Source organism: Pinus tabuliformis, chromosome Q (genome assembly GCF_031772625.1).
Source record: "Pinus tabuliformis cultivar Carrire ecotype Pingquan chromosome Q, CPIR1, whole genome shotgun sequence".
In the NCBI taxonomy this organism is placed as follows: domain Eukaryota; kingdom Viridiplantae; phylum Streptophyta; class Pinopsida; order Pinales; family Pinaceae; genus Pinus; species Pinus tabuliformis.
Genome location: NC_142296.1, coordinates 1,001,110,184 through 1,001,131,533, shown reverse-complemented (window position 1 = coordinate 1,001,131,533; position 21,350 = coordinate 1,001,110,184). Strand labels below are relative to the sequence as shown.

At 38.0% G+C, this 21,350-nt stretch overlaps 1 protein-coding gene across 1 annotated transcript; it reads left to right on the top strand.

The window, feature by feature from the left end:
- The first annotated feature begins 4,093 nt into the window (after nt 1-4,093).
- On the top strand, nt 4,094-21,316 carry LOC149222864 (cysteine-rich receptor-like protein kinase 43). The gene is made up of 6 exons (XM_089387700.1): nt 4,094-4,313; nt 20,106-20,224; nt 20,353-20,551; nt 20,668-20,902; nt 21,041-21,128; nt 21,233-21,316. The coding sequence occupies exons 1-6, from the start codon at nt 4,094-4,096 to the stop codon at nt 21,314-21,316; spliced, it is 945 nt and encodes a 314-aa protein (XP_089243826.1).
- The last annotated feature ends 34 nt before the right edge of the window (nt 21,317-21,350 follow it).

Genomic DNA, 21,350 nt, shown 5'->3' with positions numbered 1-21,350 from the left:
TCAAAAACACAAAAAGAATCTACTCCTTTGCTTGACCACCAAGCAAAGCCGCACGGAAGGTTTGAGCAGGGGTCACTGAAGTCTTCAAGGCACTGAGTCTCGCCTCAACCGCTCGACAGTAGCGATGCAAGGTGCCTCGGACCTCTTCCGTTCAGAGCCCAAGACGAGCGGGCCTCCAAACCAGAATCTCAAAGCCGAAGCCGAAGAAAAGGATTCAGGTCAGCAGGAATGGGGAAGGCAGGGGCCGAAAGATGAAGCTCCGCCTCAGGTTGAGCAGGAACCGATAGTTGTTCAAATCCCCAACTGAAAACTATGAAAACCGATTCTAGATCTATTAATATATTCCATTTGGTAACTTTTCCCTTAATATAATACTTGATAGGCATTGAAATAATTTTTATGTTATCTTATTAATATTATCATAATTTAAACAATTTGAATAGTAAAATCTAGCAGTTTCTTAGTCAATTTTAACCGTTTATCCTGTCTGACCTAATATAGTCGTTTTTCACGCAAACCTAGCCGTTGGAAGATTTGCTCTCCCTATTTAATATGTAACTTGTCCTGACGATGAACCACACTCGTTGGTTCGAAACGCGTCAACAAATGTATTATCATATGATTTACGCAGAAGAACTTTTCATAAACTAGATTTAGTTATTATAATAATAATAATATAGTCAATATTATTAGGAGTTTATATTATTATTATAATATTAATATAATAATATATAGAAATAATATTAGGAGTTTATATTATTATTATAATATTAATATAATAATATATAGAAATAATCTGGTTGGTTGTTAATATTTATATAGTTATTAATAATATTTGATTATAATACTATATTATTATTATAATATACAAATATAATTATTATTATTATAGTAATAATATAATCCATATTATTATAATAAGAACCATAAATACCAATTATTTATTATTTATGATAATTAATAACTATACAAATAATAGCAACTATATTCTTATTATATTAAAAATTTTATAATAATATAAACTATTATTATTATTATTCTTAGGCTTTAGTATTTTTAATATTTATCTTGGGGTTTGTATACATAGGGTTAATTATTATCAATATTTAGGATTATTAATAACTATATAAATAACTATATAGGATTATTAATAACTATATAAATATTAACAACCAGATTATTTATATATATTACTGTATAAATATTATATTAATATTATAATAATTATATGAACTCCTAATATATATTAATTAATAATAAGAATAGCTCATAATAATATTAGAGAGGAATAGAAGAATACAGAGGAATGAGATGGATTGTTGAATCCATTTGAAGAACCAAGTAATGTGATGAAAAGAGATTTTGGGGGTTAGTCAAAATCCCCTTTCTTTAGAAATATTCGATCCTTGACCTGTGGGTTATGGGCCCACAAGTCTATCGGAAGCTTTTAAATATGTGGTTAAGCCTTTACATCGGAACCACTTAACTATCGGGAGCATTAATCTTTCACTTTTCCTTTAGAAAAACCCTAGGACAATAAAATATCGAAATACATAGGAATCAATGGGAAAACCCCGCCAGAACACATAGCTGGATCTCAAAAACATTATACCCGCGACTATAATTATCGTCGAGTCTGGCTCTCCCTTCAAAGCCTTATCTCTGCACTCCTCCAATCTCTACCCTCTTCGATCTCCAATCGACTTCATCGGCGGTCGGCGTATCGGCCATCGCAACATCATAGTATTGCTATTTCGACCCACAGCTAGTTCCAATAATACCAACGCTTCTCGTCGATGCAATAAAGCAATGCAATCGCAATCGCAAGTCCTTAAAGCTCAAGACTTGCCCCTTTTAAAACAATCCGTTGATGTGATATTGCCTTACGGACCCAATAAGGGTATAGGTTCCCGTCGATAAAGTTTCAAGTCTGGATTTCAGATCCGACTGTGTTTTGCGCTAAATCTTAGTGTAACTTGGATTTACGCTCGCGGAACCAAACTATGCAAACAAACTTCGCCGATGCGATATTTTGCTTTGCTCCTCAGCGACATCATCTAGACTGTTGATCCATGTGATCAAACAGCTCTTGCGCATTCTCGTCTGGTTGTCCCTTAACTTAATCTCGCGTTCACACTATTATCATCCCATACACAGTTAACTCGATTATCTTTGGATCGCCATCAACCCCACAGTGATCGATGGTCGATCAACATACTTACAAATGGGATTCAAGACATCAATACATATATTCACAGTATAACTGGAAAAGGCGTAAAATACATAGATACATACAACTCGCATATTTCTATTAAGTATTGAAGATTTAACTCCTTAGAGAGTTAAAAAATTCCTGGGGATAATAGAATTTGTGCATGATCTGTGTACACTGTGTGTATTCGCCTGTTTCCTGCGTCAAATAACTATATAAATATTATCAAACACATTTAAGATTATTAATAACTATACTATATAGGATTATTAATAACTATATAAACCTAAATGAATAATAAACTTAAGGGAATAATACTAAAACCCCAAGGGAATATGAACCCAAGGGAATAATATTAAACCCAAGGGATTAATACTAAAACCCCAAGGGATTATGAACCCAAGGGAATAATATTAAGCCCAAGGGACTAATATTATAAACCCAACATTTGTAAACCCAAATATAAATATTACAAAGACTAAAATAAACATGATTTATTCATGGTGAGACAATCCTTGTGACAATGTGACATTCAACCATGGTTGACCATGATTGATATTATAAACATGAGGTAATAATAAACCCAAGGGATTGATATTATAAACCCAAGGGATTAATACTAAAACCCCAAGGGATTATGAACCTAAGGGAATAATATTAAACCCAAGGGACTAATATTATAAACCCAACATTCGTAAACCCAAATATAAATATTACAAACACTAAAATAAACATCATTTATTTTCATGGTTAGAAAATCCTTGTGACAATGTGACATTCAAGCATGGTTGACCATGGTTGGCTATGATTGACAATGGTTTACCATGATCGATATTATAAACCTAAATAAATAATAAACCCAAGGGATTAATATGAGAAACCGAAAGGAATAATAAAACGAAGGGATTAGTACTAAAACCCCAAGGGGTTATGAACCCAAGGGAATAATATTAAATCCAAGGGACTAATATTATAAACCCAACATATATAACCCCAAGACAAATATTATAAACATTAAAATAAACATGATTGACCATCCTTGATTTTCATATTATAAACCTAAGGGAATAGTAAACCCAACTTATTTATATTAATACTAAAACCCCTAGGGATTATGAACCCAAGGGAATAATATTAAGCCCAAGGGATTAATACTAAAACCCCAAGGGATTATGAACCCAAGGGAATAATATTAAGCCCAAGGGACTAATATTATAAACCCAATATTGATAAACCCAAATATAAATACTACAAACACAAAAATAAACATGGTTTATTTTGATCGTGAGACAATCCTTGTCACAATGCAACATTCAAACATGGTTGACCATGGTTGGCTATGATTGACAATGGTTGACCATGATTGATATTATAAACCTAAGGGAATAGTAAACCCAAGGGATTAATACTAAAACCCCAAGGGATTATGAACCCAAGGGAATAATATTAAACCCAAGGGACTAATATTATAAACCCAACGTATATAAACCCTAAGACAAATATTATAAACATTGAAATAAACATGATCAACCATCATTGATGTTCATATTGAGACAATCCTTATCACAATTCCATGTTGGACTATGGTTGACATCATAATAAACCATGTTTGACTCAGGAATAATAAACCCAAGCGATTGAGATTATAAACCCAAGGGATAAATACTAAAACCCCAAGGGATTAGTACAAGTGGCCTATATAATTCCAGGGCCACTACTTCAAATATCCTTTTCAACCAGTCTAATGAGACCTGCAATTCTGCAAATGAGGGATTCGCTCAAGGATCAGCTACATGTTCTGCCACTGGCATTGTTTAGAGTTTTGTTAAATGTTCGAGAGATATGTTCGGAAAGGACTACACATCTTGCTTTCAACCAGCAATGAATAACCTCCACGGATGTCATTCTCTGAATGGAGGAGCCCAAGCACTATCGGGAAGCTGCAGGGTTCAATATGAAATATCCCCTTCTTTTAACACTAGTACTGCAGCGAATAGTACCAATCCAGCTGCACCTCCATCCTCTAACTCCTCCGGGGCAAGCCCTCCAACACTAGATGCCGAGACGATTCAGATGAATGGAACTTCACCCACAACGTCAAGTAATCTCTCTCGGCCACATCTAATTTTATGATTTCCCCGCTTTTGGGGATTATACAAATTGATTGTAACTTCAATGTCTGTAAATAACAATACAATACATTACATGATTTTCTCTACAGAGAATTCTATGGGGATTGTGGCAGGCATGTTTGTAGCGTTAATGGTTTGTTTGTTTTCCCTAAGGAACAAACTGAAATATTTCTTCTCACGGAACCCAGTAACCAGTGAGCAGACTGAAGGTAGAACCAACCAGTTGAACTTATCTTGATTACAGATTCTAAGAATAATTAACCTTATCCCTTTTTATCCTATTCAACTAAACGATTCTAGGAATTATTTACCTTGCTCATGTATGGATTCCAAAATATTCTCTAAAACTACAATGGAGAGATAAAGAGAAATCTATAACTTGGCACACAACTCATCCAAATTTATGTTTGTTTTTTTCAGAGGGAAAAAGGCTTCTGATTTATATTAATAAATACAGATAGTACAATTTTCAGAGTTTTTCAATCTGTCTGTAAAAAACATTCTTTTATCAACCTTACAGTACTTTTGTTACTACTTTTTCTCCTATGAATCTTACCAGCGTTATAATCCATAACCTCAGTTCTTTCATCTACTGTCCTAAAAACAAAACTATTTTTCTAATAACAATATGAGAGTGATCTTCTCAATCAACTTTTCTAATGTTCTTTACATTATCCAAAAAAACTGCAGACCATTATACCTCCAAGCTTCTCTAAGAAAAGTTTATGTTACCAGCGTTTGTCGTGACTCCTTGTTCATACATAGAAAAGAAAAACTTATCACGTTCCTTATCAATTCCTCTCTTTGATAGTAAGTCAGTTGTCTTGTTCTTCTCCCTGTAGATGTGATCGAAATTGATATAATGATAGGTGCTTACCAACGTCCTAATGTGTTTCATCCAATTGGTTAATATGAGAGGATTGAAATTGTTATATCCTTTCACCCAGTCTATGATTCTCTTTGCATCACCATAGATCTGTATGTGTTCCAAACCTAGCCATTTTGTCGTGATCAGTACTCCCCATAGTGCAATGATCTATGCTTTACTATTTGTGTGTTTTCCCCCTTCCCACCAAATGTGGAAGAATTTACCTGGTTCTATAACTATGTAGGCACCATTGAAAAACCCCACTGGATATGTTTGCCAAATGTCTCTCCCCATAGTGCAATGATCTCTGCTTTACTATTTCTGCCTTGTCCCCCTTCCCACCAGAAGTGGAAGGATTTACCTGGTTCTATAACTATGTAGGCATCATTGAAAAACCCCACTGGATATGTTTGCCAAATGTCTCTCCCCATAGTGCAATGACCTCTGCTTTACTATTTGTGCCTTGTCCCCCTTCCCACAAGAAGTGGAAGAATTTACATGGTTCTATACTATGTAGGCACCATTGAAAAACCCGACTGGATATGTTTATCAAATGTCTCTCCCCATAGTGTAATGATCTCTGCTTTACTATTTGTGCCTTGTCCCCATTCCCACCAGAATTGGAATAATTTCCCTAGTTTTATAACTATGTAGGCACCATTGAAAACCCTCACTGGATATGTTTGCCAAATGTCTCTCCCCATAGTGCAATGATCTCTACTTTACTATTTGTGCCTTGTCCCCCTTCCCACCAGAAGTGGAAGAATTACCTGGTTCTATAACTATGTAGGCACCATTGAAAAACCCCACTGGATATGTTTGCCAAATGTCTCTTCCCATAGTGCAATGATCTTTGCTTTACTATTCGTGCCTTGTCCCCATTGCCACCAAAATTGGAAGAATTTCCCTGGTTCTATAACTATGTAGGTACCATTGAAAAGCCCCACTAAATATGTTTGCCAAATGTCTCTCCCCATAGTGCAATGATATCTGCTTTACTATTTGTGCCTTGTCCCCCTTCCCACCAAAAGTGGAAGAATTTACCTAGTTCTATAACTATGTAGGCACCATTGAAAAAACCCACTGGATAAGTTTGCCAAATGTCTCTCCCCATAGTGCAATGATATCTGCTTTACTATTTGTGCCTTGTCCCCCTTCCCACCAAAAGTGGAAGAATTTACCTAGTTCTATAACTTTGTAGGCACCATTAAAATGTTAGGATATTCCGACACATAGGAAATAGTTAAGTATAACTTGGTCTAGTATAGAGTTAGGTAAAGTGTGTTTCTTTACTATGTACATTTTGTAACTTACAATCCAACGGTCACGATATGTGGTGATCCGACGGTTCATTCTCTCCTCGGTATTACCGACACTTGATCCGTGGCTTAACACCCGATTGGTCCATGATCTCTATTTAAAGAGCATGGAGGGTCATTTGTAGGTTAACCGTCCATGAAAGAAGCTTATGTAAATTTTCATTCTTTTATTAATAAATTGCCTGATGTGGCCGCGTTGGCTCAGGCCCTGGACTGTTTCCCTCTTTGAGGGTTTTAACCACGTCAAAAGTACTGGTGTATTGATCTGTGATCTGTTTGTGAGCGGTATCCTTTGGTGTTCGGTCTGAGGAACTTAACCTGTAAATTCCTACATGGTATTAGAGCTATTTGAGGGCTGCGTCCATTGGTGATCCAAATCTGAAGCCGGTAGAACTGCATCCGATTACCGTTTCTAGATCTACTGTTTCTGACTACTTTTGGGCCGAGAGGACTGCTTTGTTGTGTTGGAAGCATCTGTTCCAGTGAGGAACCCCTTTCGTTTCACGCGAAAAGGTTTCCGGTAGCCCTAGCTACGTTATTTTTAAGATCTGGAGGTATACAATGTTTATTTGCAGTTTACAGTTATTTTCTCTCTGTTTATTTCGGTTTCGGTTTATTTAGCTTTTTTTATTACCGGATCTATACCTTTCATTTCTGCGTATGCTCTTTGCCCCGTGACTCTGTGCGATCTGGGCAAATCAGAAACAGAAAGGAAGGATTTTTCTCATGCGTATGCTCTTTTCCGCTGCGCCTTAGTGTGATCTCGGAAAATCAGAAACATTGAGAAAAATATTTAGTTTTTGGGTAAAGCTATCTTCGAGCCTCAAGGTTCGTTTTTTTTGTATTTCCGTGTTGGGTTTTGTGTTTTTTTGTTTTGTAGGGAAAAAGAGCTTTCTCAAAGCAAGCACACAACCCAAAGCTTCAACCCCCCTCTCTCTCTCTCTCAAACTTTTTGTATAGCTCACTTGTTCCAAAGCTAATTTATGAGAGTAGAGGTCTTGGGTTCAAGTCTCCATTTTGTGGGGGCGGATTTTTCATTTCTGCACATTCCCGCACTTCATCAGCGACTTCATCAAATTTTCTTCAAAAACCCATAACTTCTTCATCCGGAAGCCGTTTTCAAAACCGTTTTTTTTTAAACAGCCTAATTTTTCGAGATCTTTCCATTGCAACACTTAGTTTCAGCATTTATAGCTTTAGTTTCTGTTAAAATGGAAATTCCATGCCAAGTTATTCTTGACAGCACCAACTACTTCCAATGGTGGTCCTACATTGTGGATTTATTTAGAAGTAAAGGTCTCTACAGAATAGCCACAGTTCAAGAAACCAAATCGAAAGATGAAGATAAGGCAGCTAAATGGGAAAATAGGCAAGATCAAGCACGTGGGTTGATAGGGATGTCTATTTCTCCAGATCTTAGATTCCATATTGCAGAACTTGATGCTCCTGATGAAGCAATGAAACAGATTACTAAAGTCTTTGGAATTAAAAATGAACTTAGAGCCCATCAACTTGAAAATGAGTTGCTTACATTGGACCCCAATAATTTTTCTTGCATTGAAGATTTTCTGTCCAAGTTCAAGACCCTGAGACTTCTCTTGGAAGGTGTTAAGGTTAAGAAAGAAGATAGTAACCTTATATATTCCATTCTTACTAAGTTGGGACCAGCCTACTCTGTGTTTGTTTCCACCTTCCATTCTACAAGAGAAGCCTTCATTTCTCAAGGACAAGACTACAAGTCCCCTTCCTTTGATTCTTTTTGTGATTCTTTAATAAGAGAACAAGAAAAACTCTTACACCTTGGTCTTCTTAATCTTGGAAACTCTTCTAAGAAAGCGTTAGCTGCCCAGCAGCAACCAAATCCAAAGAATCCTAAGAAGTTGTATCCTAAAAAGAATGGTCCTAAACCAAACAAGGGTCCTAAGCAATTTCAGCCTCAAAATGAAAAATCATTTCAACAAAATGATAAGACAAATAAAAACAAAGGGAAGAAGACTAATAGACATTGCAACTTTTGTAATCGAGTTGGCCACTTAGAATCCAAATGCTTTAAGAATATGGAAGCCTTGGAAGCAGCAATGAAGAAGCATAACATCCATTTGGAGCACTCTTCAACTTCAACTTCATCTTCAGGAATGGCACTTTCTGCATGTGGTTGTCAAGCATCTCGGTCTGGCTATGCACTAAATGTATCTTCTTCTTCTCATTCTCATGAGTGGCTCATTGATTCTGGAGCTTCTTATCACATGGCCAAAAACAAAGCCATGTTTTCTTCTTTAAATGATTGTAACACCAAAAATATATATGTTGGTGATGATAGATCTCTTAGTGTTGTAGGGACTGGAACTGTTCATATAGACAATGGTCATTTTAATGATGTATTATGTGTTCCAAACTTATCCTGCAACCTTCTATCTGTATATCAGATAACCCATTCAAGTGAAGGTAAAATCGTTGAATTTTCACCTCACGATGTTGTAATTAAGGACCTAAGAGATCCTAGACAGATTTTAGCTACTGGCATTGCTGATGATTCTACAAGGTTGTATAAGTTTCACAACTTTGGGTTATCAAATCTTCCCTCAGTATTTGTTGCTTATAATGATGAAGTGAGCAAACTTTGGCATGAGCGATTTGGTCACTTAAACTATCGCTCTCTTCAGAATCTATGTAAAGAAAATATGGTGACAGGTCTTCCAATGGTATCTTGCAGAGATGGTGTTTGTTCCGGATGTGTCCTCGAAAAACATCATCGGGACAGTTTTGAAAAACGTGCCTCTTGGCACGCCTCAGCCCCTTTACAGCTTGTGCATAGTGATTTATGTGGTCCACTTCCAGTTGTTTCCTTCTCTGGCTACAAGTATTTCTTAACTTTCATTAAGGATTTCTCCAGACGCACTTGGGTATACTTCTTAAAACTCAAGAGTGAAGTACTTAACATGTTCTTGACCTTTAAGTGTAGGAATTTACAGGGTAAGTTCCTCAGACAGAACACCAAAGGACACCGCTCACAAACAGATCACAGATCAATACACCAGTATTTTGACGTGGTTAAAACCCTCAAAGAGGGAAACAGTCCATGGCCTGAGCCAATGCGGCCACTTCATGCAATTTATTAATCAAAGAATGAAAATTTACATATGCTTCTCTCATAGACGGATTACCCTACAAATGACCCTCCATGCACTTTAAATAGAAATCATGGACCAATCGGATGTTAAGCCACGGATCAAGTGTCGGTAATACCAAGGAGAGAATGAACCGTCGGATCGCTACATATCGTGACCGTCGGATTGTAAGTTACAAAATGTACAAGGTAAAGAAACACACTTTACCTAACTCTATACCTAACTCTATACTAGACCAAGTTGTACTTAACTATTTCCTATGTGTCGGAATATCCTAACATCCCCCCTTAAGAACAACTTGGGATAGGATTGAAGGATTTACAAATATGACACAATAGGAGAAGGAAGGAGGCACTAGAGCCTATCCCCCCTTAGTGACAACTTCCTGAACTCCAACCATAAATCGAAGTTTAGTGAACTTCGCCTCTGTGAGAGCCTTTGTAAAGATGTCTGCAACTTGATCATCTGTTGAACAATATTGCACTTCAAGAACATGGCCGTGAATAAGCTTTCTGATGAAGTGCATGTGCAGTTCAATGTGTTTGTTGCGCTGATGTTGGACTGGATCTTTGCATAGTTGAATGGCACTTTGATTATCACACCAAAGTGTAGTCGGATGTTGCTGCTGAAATCAGAATCGGAATCAGCCCAATCGGAATCAGTGAAACCAACCAATAGAGGAGATGCTTCTGCACTGTAATGAATCCCAAACTAAATTGTACCTCGAACATAACGAAGTATTCTTTTAGCTGCTTTCCAATGACTTTTACGTGGGTTTTGCATAAACCGAGCAACAATGCCAACAGCAAAGGAAAGGTCAGGATGAGTATGGGTTAGATACAAAAGTTTCCCTACAAGTTGACGGTATAAGGTAGCATCAACTTCAGGAGAAGTACAAGTGACTAAAAGTTTGACTCCAGACTGAAAGGGAGAAGGGGCTGGCTTACAGTCTTCCATGTGAAAGTGGCGTAGAATATCACAGGCATACTTGGACTGAGAAAGGGAAATACCTTCCTTGGATTGCAAGACTTGAAGACCGAGAAAATAATGTAAGTGTCCTAAGTCTGTCATTTCAAACTTCCTTTTAAGGCTAGACTTCACATGGTTTATAAGGTTGGGATCACTACCAGTCAGGATAAGATCATCAACATAAAGAACAAGAATGATAAGAGACTTGCCCACTTTCTTGGTGTAGACAGTATTGTCAGAATGACACCTAGAAAAGCCATTTTCTAAAAGAAAGTTATCCATTTTGGCATACCAAGCTCGAGGAGCTTGCTTGAGACCATAAAGGGATTTCTTAAGCCGACATACAAGGCTGGAGTCTGTTTGTATAAATCCAATGGGTTGTTCCATATAGATTTCGTCATGCAAGTCCCCATGCAAGAAGGCGGATTTAACATCCATCTGATGGACTTCCCATTTGAAAGAGGCAGCAAGGGAAAGAACAAGGCGGATAGAGTTCATTTTGGCAACAGGGGAGAAGTTTTCAGTGTAGTCAATGCCTTCAACTTGTGAAAAACCCTTAGCAAAAAGACGAGCTTTATGTTTATCAACTTTCCCATCTGGTCCATAATTGGTTCTGTAAACCCATTTGCATCTAACAAGTTTTCCTCCCTTTGGTAGAGGAACAAGATCCCATGTATCATTTGCCAATAATGAATGATATTCTTCATTCATAGCTGCTTCCCAATCTGGATGGCCTGAAGCTTCTGCAAAGGTGTCAGGATCATCATTCACTGAAGCTTGAGCCAGTAAAGAAGAGGCTCTCTCGAACTGAGAACGTGTACGTCGCTGATCTGTAGGATCACTGGCAAGATCACCTGCTGCATCCCGAGTAGCACGGACCCAATTTGGAAGCTGAGGAGCTGAAGGAGGATCCTAAGAAGGTGGGGGAGGATTTTCATCCTCGCTTTCATCATCTGAAGAAGAAATATTTTCAAAAGTAGAAGAGATAGGGAGAGGTGGCACATCTGCCGAACTAGGCTCGTAGGCCGATATATTTTCAGCAAACTTTACATCTCTTCTAATGATAACATTCTTGGACTTAAGTGGAATAAGTCTATAGCCTTTGACATCTTCAGAATATCCAACAAAAATACATTTTTCACTCTTAGGTTCTAAAGCTTTATGTTTCTCATCTGGAATATGGGCCCATGCTTCACTGCCAAAAACACAAAAGTGACTTACATCTGGTTTGATTGAGCTCCATGCTTCTTCTGGAGTGATATTCTTTAAAACCTTAGTAGGAGTGCAATTTATTATGTAATTTGCACAGTTAATTGCTTCTGCCCAATAATTAAGACTAAGTCCTTTAGATTGAAGCATACAATTAGCCATTTCCTTTAAGGTGCGATTCTTCCTTTCAGCTACACCATTTTGTTGTGGAGTATATGGAACAGTATGTTGCATTTGAATTCCATTCTCAGTGCAAAAGTTGATGAATGTGTTTTTAACATATTCTCCGCCATTATCAGATCTTAGCTTAAGAATTTGATGTCCAGATTGTTTTTCAACAAAGGCCTTAAAGGCCAAGAACATGTTAAATACTTCACTCTTAAGTTTTAAGAAGTATACTCAAGTGCGTCTGGAGAAATCATCAATGAAAGTTAAGAAATACTTGTAGCCAGAGAATGAAGCAACTGGAAGTGGACCACATAAATCACTATGCACAAGTTGTAAAGGGGCTGAGGCGTGCCAAGAGGCACGTTTTTCAAAACTGTCCCGATGATGTTTTCCGAGTACACATCCGGAACAAACACCATCTCTACAAGATACCATTGGAAGACCTGTCACCATATTTTCTTTACATAGATTCTGAAGAGAGCGATAGTTTAAGTGACCAAATCACTCATGCCAAAGTTTGCTTACTTCATCATTATGAGCAACAAATACTGAGGGAAGATTTGATGACCCAAAGTTGTGAAACTTATACAACCTTGTAGAATCATCAGCAATGCCAGTAGCTAAAATCTATCTAGGATCTCTTAGGTCCTTAATTACAACATCATGAGGTGAAAATTCAACGATTTTACCTTCACCTGAATGAGTTATCTGATATATAGATAGAAGGTTGCAGGATAAGGTTGGAACACATAATACATCATTAAACTGACCATTGTCTAGATGAACAGTTCAAGTCCCTACAACACTAAGAGATCTATCATCACCAACATATATATTTTTGGTGTTACAATCATTTAAAGAAGAAAACATGGCTTTGTTTTTGGCCATGTGATAAGAAGCTCCAGAATCAATGAGCCACTCATGAGAATGAGAAGAAGAAGATACATTTAGTGCATAGCCAAACCGAGATGCTTGACAACCACATGCAGAAAGTGCCATTCCTGAAGATGAAGTTGAAGTTGAAGATTGCTCCAAATGGATGTTATGCTTCTTCATTGCTGCTTCCAAGGCTTCCATCTTCTTAAATCATTTGGATTCTAAGTGGCCATCTCGATTACAAAAGTTGCAATGTCTATCAGTCTTCTTCCCTTTGTTTTTATTTGTCTTATCATTTTGTTGAAATGATTTTTCATTTTGAGGCTGAAATTGCTTAGGACCCTTGTTTGGTTTAGGACCATTCTTTTTAGGATACAACTTCTTAGGATTCTTTGGATTGTTTGTTGTTGGGTGGCTAATGCTTTCTTAGAAGAGTTTCCAAGATGAAGAAGACCAAGGTGTAAGAGTTTTTCTTGTTCTCTTATTAAAGAATCACAAAAGGAATCAAAGGAAGGGGACTTGTAGGTTTTTCCTTGAGAAATGAAGGCTTCTCTTGTAGAATGGAAGGTGGAAACAAACACAGAATAGGCTGGTCCCAACTTAGTAAGAATGGAGTAGATAAGGCTACTATCTTCTTTCTTAATCTTAACACCTTCCAAGAGAAGTCTAAGGGTCTTGAACTTGGACAAAAATCTTCAATGCAAGAAAAATTATTGGGGTCCAATGTAAGCAATCCATTTTCAAGTTGATGGGCTTTAAGTTCATTTTTAATTCCAAAGACTTTAGTAATCTGTTGCAGTGCTTCATCAGGAGTATCAAGTTCTGCAATATGGAATCTAAGATCTGGAGAAATAGACATTCCTATCAACCCACGTGCTTGGTCTTGCCTATTTTCCCATTTAGCTGCCTTGTCTTCATCTTTCGGTTTGGTCTCTTGGCCTGTGGCTATTCTGTAAAGACCTTTACTTCTAAGTAAATCCACAATGTAGGACCACCATTGGAAGTAGTTAGTGCTATCAAGAATGATTTGGCATGGACTTTCCATTTTTAACAGAAATTGAAGCTGTAGATGCTGAAGCTAAGTGTACCAATGGAAAGATCTCGAAAAATTAGGCCGTTTAAAAAAAAACGGTTCTGAAAACGGCTTCCGGATGAAGAAGTTATGGCTTTTTGAAAAAAAATTGATGAAGTCGCTGATGAAGTGCGGGAATGTGCGGAAATGAAAAATCCGCCCCCAAAAAATGGAGACTTAAACCCAAGAACTCTACTCTCATAAATTAGCTTTGCACCAAGTGAGCTATACAAAAAGTTTGAGAGAGAGAGAGGAGGGGGGGGGGTTGATGCTTTGGGTTGCGTGCTTGCTTTGAGAAAGCTCTTTTTCCCTACAAAACAAAAAACACAAAACCCAACACGGACATACAAAAAAAAAAAACCTTGCGGCTCGAAGTTAGCTTTAGCCGGAAACTAGATATTTTCAAAAATGAACCTTGCGGCTCAAAGTTAGCTTTAGCCGGAACCTAAATATTTTCCTCAATGTTTCTGATTTTCCGAGATCACACTAAGGCACAGCGGAAAAGAGCATACGCATGAGAAAAATCCTTCCTTTCTGTTTCTAATTTGCCCAGATCGCACAGAGTCGCAGGGAAAAGAGCATACACAGAAATGAAAGGTATAGATCCGGTAATAAAAAAAGCTAAATAAACTGAAAACCGAAATAAACAGAGAGAAAATAAATGTAAACTGCAAATAAACACTGTATACCTCTAGATCTTAAAAATGACGCAGCTAGAGCTACCGGAAACCTTTTCGCGTGAAACGAAAGGGGTTCCTCACTGGAACAGATGCTCCCAACACAACAGAGCAGTCCTCTTGGCCCGAAAGCAGTCAGAAACAGGAGATCTAGGAAACGGTAGTCGGATGCAGTTCTACCGGCTTCAGATTTGGATCACCAACGGACGCGGCCGTCAAATAGCTCTGATACCATGTAGGAATTTACAGGGTAAGTTCCTCAGACAGAACACCAAAGGACACCACTCACAAACAGATCACAGATCAATACACCAGTATTTTGACGTGGTTAAAACCCTCAAAGAGGGAAACAGTCCACGGCCTGAGCCAACGCGGCCACTTCAGGAAATTTATTAATCAAAGAATGAAAATTTACATATGCTTCTCTCATAGACGAATTACCCTAGAAATGACCCTCCATGCGCTTTAAATAGAAATCATGGACCAATCGGGTGTTAAGCCACGGATCAAGTGTCGGTAATACCGAGGAGAGAATGAATAGTCGGATCACTACATATCGTGACCGTCGGATTGTAAGTTACAAAATGTACAAGGTAACGAAACACACTTTACCTAACTCTATACTAGACCAAGTTGTACTTAACTATTTCCTATGTGTCGGAATATCCTAAAATTAAGGTCTTTGTTGAAAAACAATCTGGACATCAAATTCTTAAGCTAAGATCTGATAATGGCGGAGAATATGTTAAAAACAACTTCATCAACTTTTGCACTGAGCATGGAATTCAAATGCAACATACTGTTCCATATACTCCACAACAAAATGGTGTAGCTGAAAGGAAGAATCGCACCTTAAAGGAAATGGCTAATTGGATGCTTCAATCTAAAGGACTTAGTCTTAATTATTGGGCAGAAACAATTAACTGTGCAAATTACATAATAAATCGCACTCCTACTAAGGTTTTAAAGAATATCACTCCAGAAGAAGCATGGAGCTCAATTAAACCAGATGTAAGTCACTTTCGTGTTTTTGGAAGTGAAGCATGGGCCCATATTCCAGATGAGAAACATAAAGCTTTAGAACCTAAGAGTGAAAAATGTATTTTTGTTGGATATTCTGAAGATGTCAAAGGCTATAGACTTATTCCACTTAAGTCCAAGAATGTTATCATTAGAAGAGATGTAAAGTTTGCTGAAAATATATCGGCCTACGAGCCTAGTTCGGCAGATGTGCCACCTCTCCCTATCTCTTCTGCTTTTGAAAATATTTCTTCTTCAGATGATGAAAGCGAGGATGAAAATCCTCCCCCACCTTCTCAGGATCCTCCTTCAGCGCCTCAGCTTCCAAAATGGATCCGTGCTACTCGGGATGCAGTAGGTGATCTTGCCAGTGATCCTACAGATCAGCGACGTACACGTTCTTAGTTCGAGAGAGCCTCTTCTTTATTGGCTCAAGCTTCAGTGAATTATGATCCTGACACCTTTGCAGAAGCTTCAGGCCATCCAGATTGGGAAGCAGCTATGAATGAAGAATATCATTCATTATTAACAAATGATACATGGGATCTTGTTCCTCTACCAAAGGGAGGAAAACTTGTTAGATGCAAATGGGTTTACAGAACCAAGTATGGACCAGATGGGAAAGTTGATAAACATAAAGTTCGTCTTGTTGCTAAGGGTTTTTCACAAGTTGAAGGCATTCACTACACTGAAACCTTCTCCCCTGTTGCCAAAATGAACTCTATCTGCCTTGTTCTTTCCCTTGCTGCCTCTTTCAAATGGGAAGTCCATCAGATGGATGTTAAATCCGCCTTCTTGCATGGGGACTTGCATGAAGAAATCTATATGGAACAACCTATTGGCTTTATACAAACAGACTCCAGCCTTGTATGTCGGCTTAAGAAATCCCTTTATGGTCTCAAGCAAGCTCCTCGAGCTTTGTATGCCAAAATGGATAGCTTTCTTTTAGAATCTGGCTTTTCTAGGTGTCATTCTGACAATACTGTCTACAACAAGAAAGTGGGCAAGTCCCTTATGATTCTTGTTCTTTATGTTGATGATCTTGTCCTCACTGGTAGTGATCCCAATCTTATCAACCATGTAAAGTCCAGCCTTACAAAGAAGTTTGAAATGACAGACTTAGGACACTTACATTATTTTCTTGGTCTTCAAGTCTTGCAATCCAAGGAAGGTATTTCCTTTTCCCAGTCCAAGTATGCCTGTGATATTCTACGCCATTTTCACATGGAAGACTGCAAGCCAGCCCCTTCTCCCTTTCAGTCTGGTGTCAAACTTTCAGTCACTTGTACTTCTCCTGAAGTTGATGCTACCTTATACCGTCAACTTGTAGGAAAACTTTTGTATCTAACCCATACTCGTCCTAACCTTTCCTTTGTTGTTGGCCTTGTTGCTCGATTTATGCAAAACCCACGTGAAAGTCATTGGAAAGCAGCTAAAAGAATACTTCGTTATGTTCGAGGTACAGTTCAGTTTGGGATTCATTACAGTGCCGAAGCATCTCCTCTATTGGTTGGTTTCACTGATTCCGATTGGGCTGGTGACCCTGATGATCGGAAGTCTACTGCCGGTTATGTATTCACTCTTGGTTCAGGACCTATTACATGGGCTTGCAAGAAACAAGGTGCCATTTCTCTTTCTTCAGCAGAAGCAGAGTATCGTGGTGCTGTAGAAGCTAGTAAGGAAGCCTTGTGGCTTTGTCAAATCCTGTCAGAGTTTTGATTTCAGCAGCAACATCCGACTACACTTTGGTGTGATAATCAAAGTGCCATTCAACTATGCAAAGATCCAGTCCAACATCAGCGCAACAAACACATTGAACTGCACATGCACTTCATCAGAAAGCTCATCCACGACCACGTTCTTGAAGTGCAATATTGTTCAACAGATGATCAAGTTGCAGACATCTTTACAAAGGCTCTCACAGAGGCGAAGTTCACTAAACTACGATTTATGGTTGGAGTCCAGGAAGTTGTCACTGAGGGGGGATAGGCTCTAGTGCCTCCTTCCTTCTCCTATTGTGTCATATTTGTAAATCCTTCAATCCTATCCCAAGTTGTTCTTAGGGGGGGATGTTAGGATATTCCGACACATAGGAAATAGTTAAGTATAACTTGGTCTAGTATAGAGTTAGGTAAAGTGTGTTTCTTTACTATGTACATTTTGTAACTTACAATCCGACGGTCACGATATGTAGTGATCCGACGGTTCATTCTCTCCTCGGTATTACCGACACTTGATCCGTGTCTTAACACCCGATTGGTCCATGATCTCTATTTAAAGAGCATGGAGGGTCATTTGTAGGTTAACCGTCCATGAGAGAAGCTTATGTAAATTTTCATTCTTTTATTAATAAATGCCTGAAGTGGCTGCGTTGGCTCAGGCCGTGGACTGTTTCCCTCTTTAAGGGTTTTAACCACGTCAAAAGTACTGGTGTATTGATCTGTGATCTGTTTGTGAGCGGTGTCCTTTGGTGTTCTGTTTGAGGAACTTAACCTATAAATTCCTACATAAAAAACCCCATTGGATATTTTTTCCAAATGTCTCACCCCGTAGTGCAATGATCTCTGCTTTACTATTTGTGCCTTGTCCATATGACTCAGGCGAATGGAGCTTCACACACCACCTCAAGTAATCCCTCTTAGCCACATCTAATTTTATGATTTCCCCGCTTTTGGGGATTATACAAATTGATTGTAACTTCAATGTCTGTAAATAACAGTATAATACATTACATGATTTTCTCTATAGAAAATTCTCTGGGGATTGTGGCAGGCGTCTTTGTAGCGTTAATAGTCTGTTTGTTTGCCTTGAGGAACAAACTGCAATATTTCTTCTCACGAAACCCAGTAACCAGTGAGTAGATTGAAGGTAGAACCAACCAGTTGAACTTATCTTGATTACAGATTCTAAGAATAATTAACCTTATTCCTATTTATCCTATTCAGCAGAACGATTATAGGAATTATTAACCTTGCTCATGTATGGATTCCAGAATATTCTCTAAAACTACAATGGAGAGATAAAGAGAAATCTATAACTTGGCACACAACTCATCCAAATTTATGTTTGTTTTTTTCAGAGGGAAAAAAGGCTTCTGATTTATATTAATAAAAAACAGATAGTATAATTTTCATAGTTTTTCAATCTATCTGTAAAAAACACTCTTTTATCAACCTTACAGTGCTTTTGTTACTACTTTTCTAATAACAATATGACAGTGATCTACATTATCCAAAAAAACCGCAGACTATCATACCTCCATGCTGCTCTAAGAAAAGTTTATGTTACCAACATTTGTCGTGACTCCTTTTTCTTACATAGAAAAGAAAAACTTATCAGGTTCCTTATCAATTCCTCTCTTTGATAGTAAGTCAGTTGTCCATTTCTGCTCCCTGTAAATGTGATTGAAATCGATATGATGATAGGTGCTTACCAGCGTCTCCTGATGTGTTTCATCCACTTGGTTAATATGAAAGGATTGAAATTGTTATATCCTTTTACCCAGTCTACAATTCTCTTTGCATCACCATATATATGTATGTGTTCCAAACCTAGCCATTTTGCCGCGATCAATACTCCCCATAGTGCAATGATCTCTGCTTTACTATTTATGCATTTTTCCCCTTCCCACCAAAAGTGGAAGAATTTAACTGGTTCTATAACTATGTAGGCACCATTGAAAAACCCCACTGGATATGTTTGCCAAATGTCTCTCCCCGTAGTGCAATGATCTATGCTTTACTATTTGTGCCTTGTCCCCCTTCCCACCAGAAGTGGAAGAATTTACCTAGTTCTACAACTATGTAGGCACCATTGAAAAACCCCACTAGATATGTTTGCCAAATGTCTCTCCCCATAGTGCAATGATCTCTGCTTTACTATTTGTGTCTTGTCCCCCTTCCCACCAGAAGTGGAAGAATTTACCTTGTTCTATAACTATGTAGGCACCATTGAAAAACCCCACTGGATATGTTTGTCAAATCTCTCTCCCCATAGTGCAATGATCTCTGCTTTACTATTTGTATCGTGTCCCCATTCCCACCAGAATTGGAAGAATTTCCCTGGTTCTATAACTATGTAGGCACCATTGAAAAACCCCACTGGATATGTTTGCCAAATGTCTCTGCCTTTGAATATCCTGGGTTTGTTATAATTCTTGGATGGTCCATATTCATTCTAATATGAAACAGTTTTAATGGCATCCTCCCTCACTGCGAGATATTTATTATAAAAATAAGTGCATTTCGACTGAGCCAGATGGACTATATAAGATATAAAGGAAGAAATCTATATCTATCATGTGTTTTATCTGAGGCAAATTCTCAAACAACACTTCAAAAATGGATAATGTTGAAATGGTACTATGCAGAAAATCCACATTTATGTTATCTAATGAAATTAGATTCTTATTTACCTATTGTTTTTCTATCTAGAAAAAACATGTTATTGATCCAGAATCGACACTAATCGAGCATGAGCAAATTCTCTTCACCCTGGAAGCACTCATAGAAGCAACGGATAATTTTCATGAAAACATGAAACTTGGAGAGGGAGGCTTTGGCCCTGTATACAAGGTATTTACCTACCCACTATTGTTTGTAAGTTTATTACTATCACTTTACATCATCCTTCAGATAGAGGAACAGGAAGAGGGGTTTTTCCATTGATTGTTTATGGACTGATTCTTCCAGGGAATAACGAGAGACGGAAAGAAATAGCAGTGAAGAAGTTGTCTGTAAAGTCTGGACAGGGAAAACGAGAGTTTATGAATGAAGTGAAGCTTGTCACCAATGTTCAACACCGAAATCTGGTAACGCTGCTTGGATGTTGTGCCGAGGGGCCAAAAAGGTTGCTTGTCTACGAGTTTTTGCCGAACAAGAGTCTTGACACCTTTCTGTTTGGTATGTCATTTTGGATGTTTTTTGGCGTTCAGGGAAAATGATAAATCGTTCATAAGTTTAATGAGATTGATTATTTAAAAGTTTTGAAATTTGCTCTTCTTGAAATACGGATACAGATCCAGAGAAGAAGAGACATCTTGACTGGCAAAAGCGCTATAACATCATAATGGGAATAGCTCGTGGCCTTCTTTACCTCCACGAGGATTCACAGTTGGGAATCATCCATACAGACATTAAAGCAAACAACATTTTGCTTGACCAGAGATTGAATCCGAAGATAGCAGACTTTGGGTTAGCAAGACTCTTTCCTGAAGACGAGACTCACATCCAAACAAGAGTTGCAGGGACATAGTGAGAATATTTCCCTGTACTCTTCTCTGTGCAATTTGTTTTAAATTAGCAATCAATTTGTTAATAGCTGAACATTTATGCAACCATGTGCCACAATCACCCCAACTTATTTGAAGAATTTCTGATTGGAGCATGTAGCGGTTACATAGCTCCAGAGTATGCAATGCGAGGGCAACTATCCTTGAAAGCTGATGTGTATAGTTTTGGAGTGTTAGTCCTTGAGATTGTGACATGAACAAAAAAACAGTGATATATTATTTTCCCCAGAAATGCAAAGCCTATCAGAATGGGTAAGACTTCAATTCATGAATTTTTTGGTATGAATGACAGTGGATTGCGATAAATCAGAATAAAGATGATTTACCTTCCATGGGATGCAGGCATGGAGACTACACAAGCAAGGGTGCCTTCTGAATATGATTGATTCGACAGTAATGGAAACATGGCC

Excerpts from the sequence above, each read along its gene's own strand:
- LOC149222864 (XM_089387700.1), top strand. The coding sequence starts at position 4,094 with ATGAATAACCTCCACGGATGTCATTCTCTGAATGGAGGAGCCCAAGCA. Across the intron at positions 20,552-20,667 it reads TCTTGACACCTTTCTGTTTG|ATCCAGAGAAGAAGAGACAT; the intron begins GTATGTCATTTT and ends ATACGGATACAG. Across the intron at positions 21,129-21,232 it reads GAGTGTTAGTCCTTGAGATT|TGGATTGCGATAAATCAGAA; the intron begins GTGACATGAACA and ends TATGAATGACAG.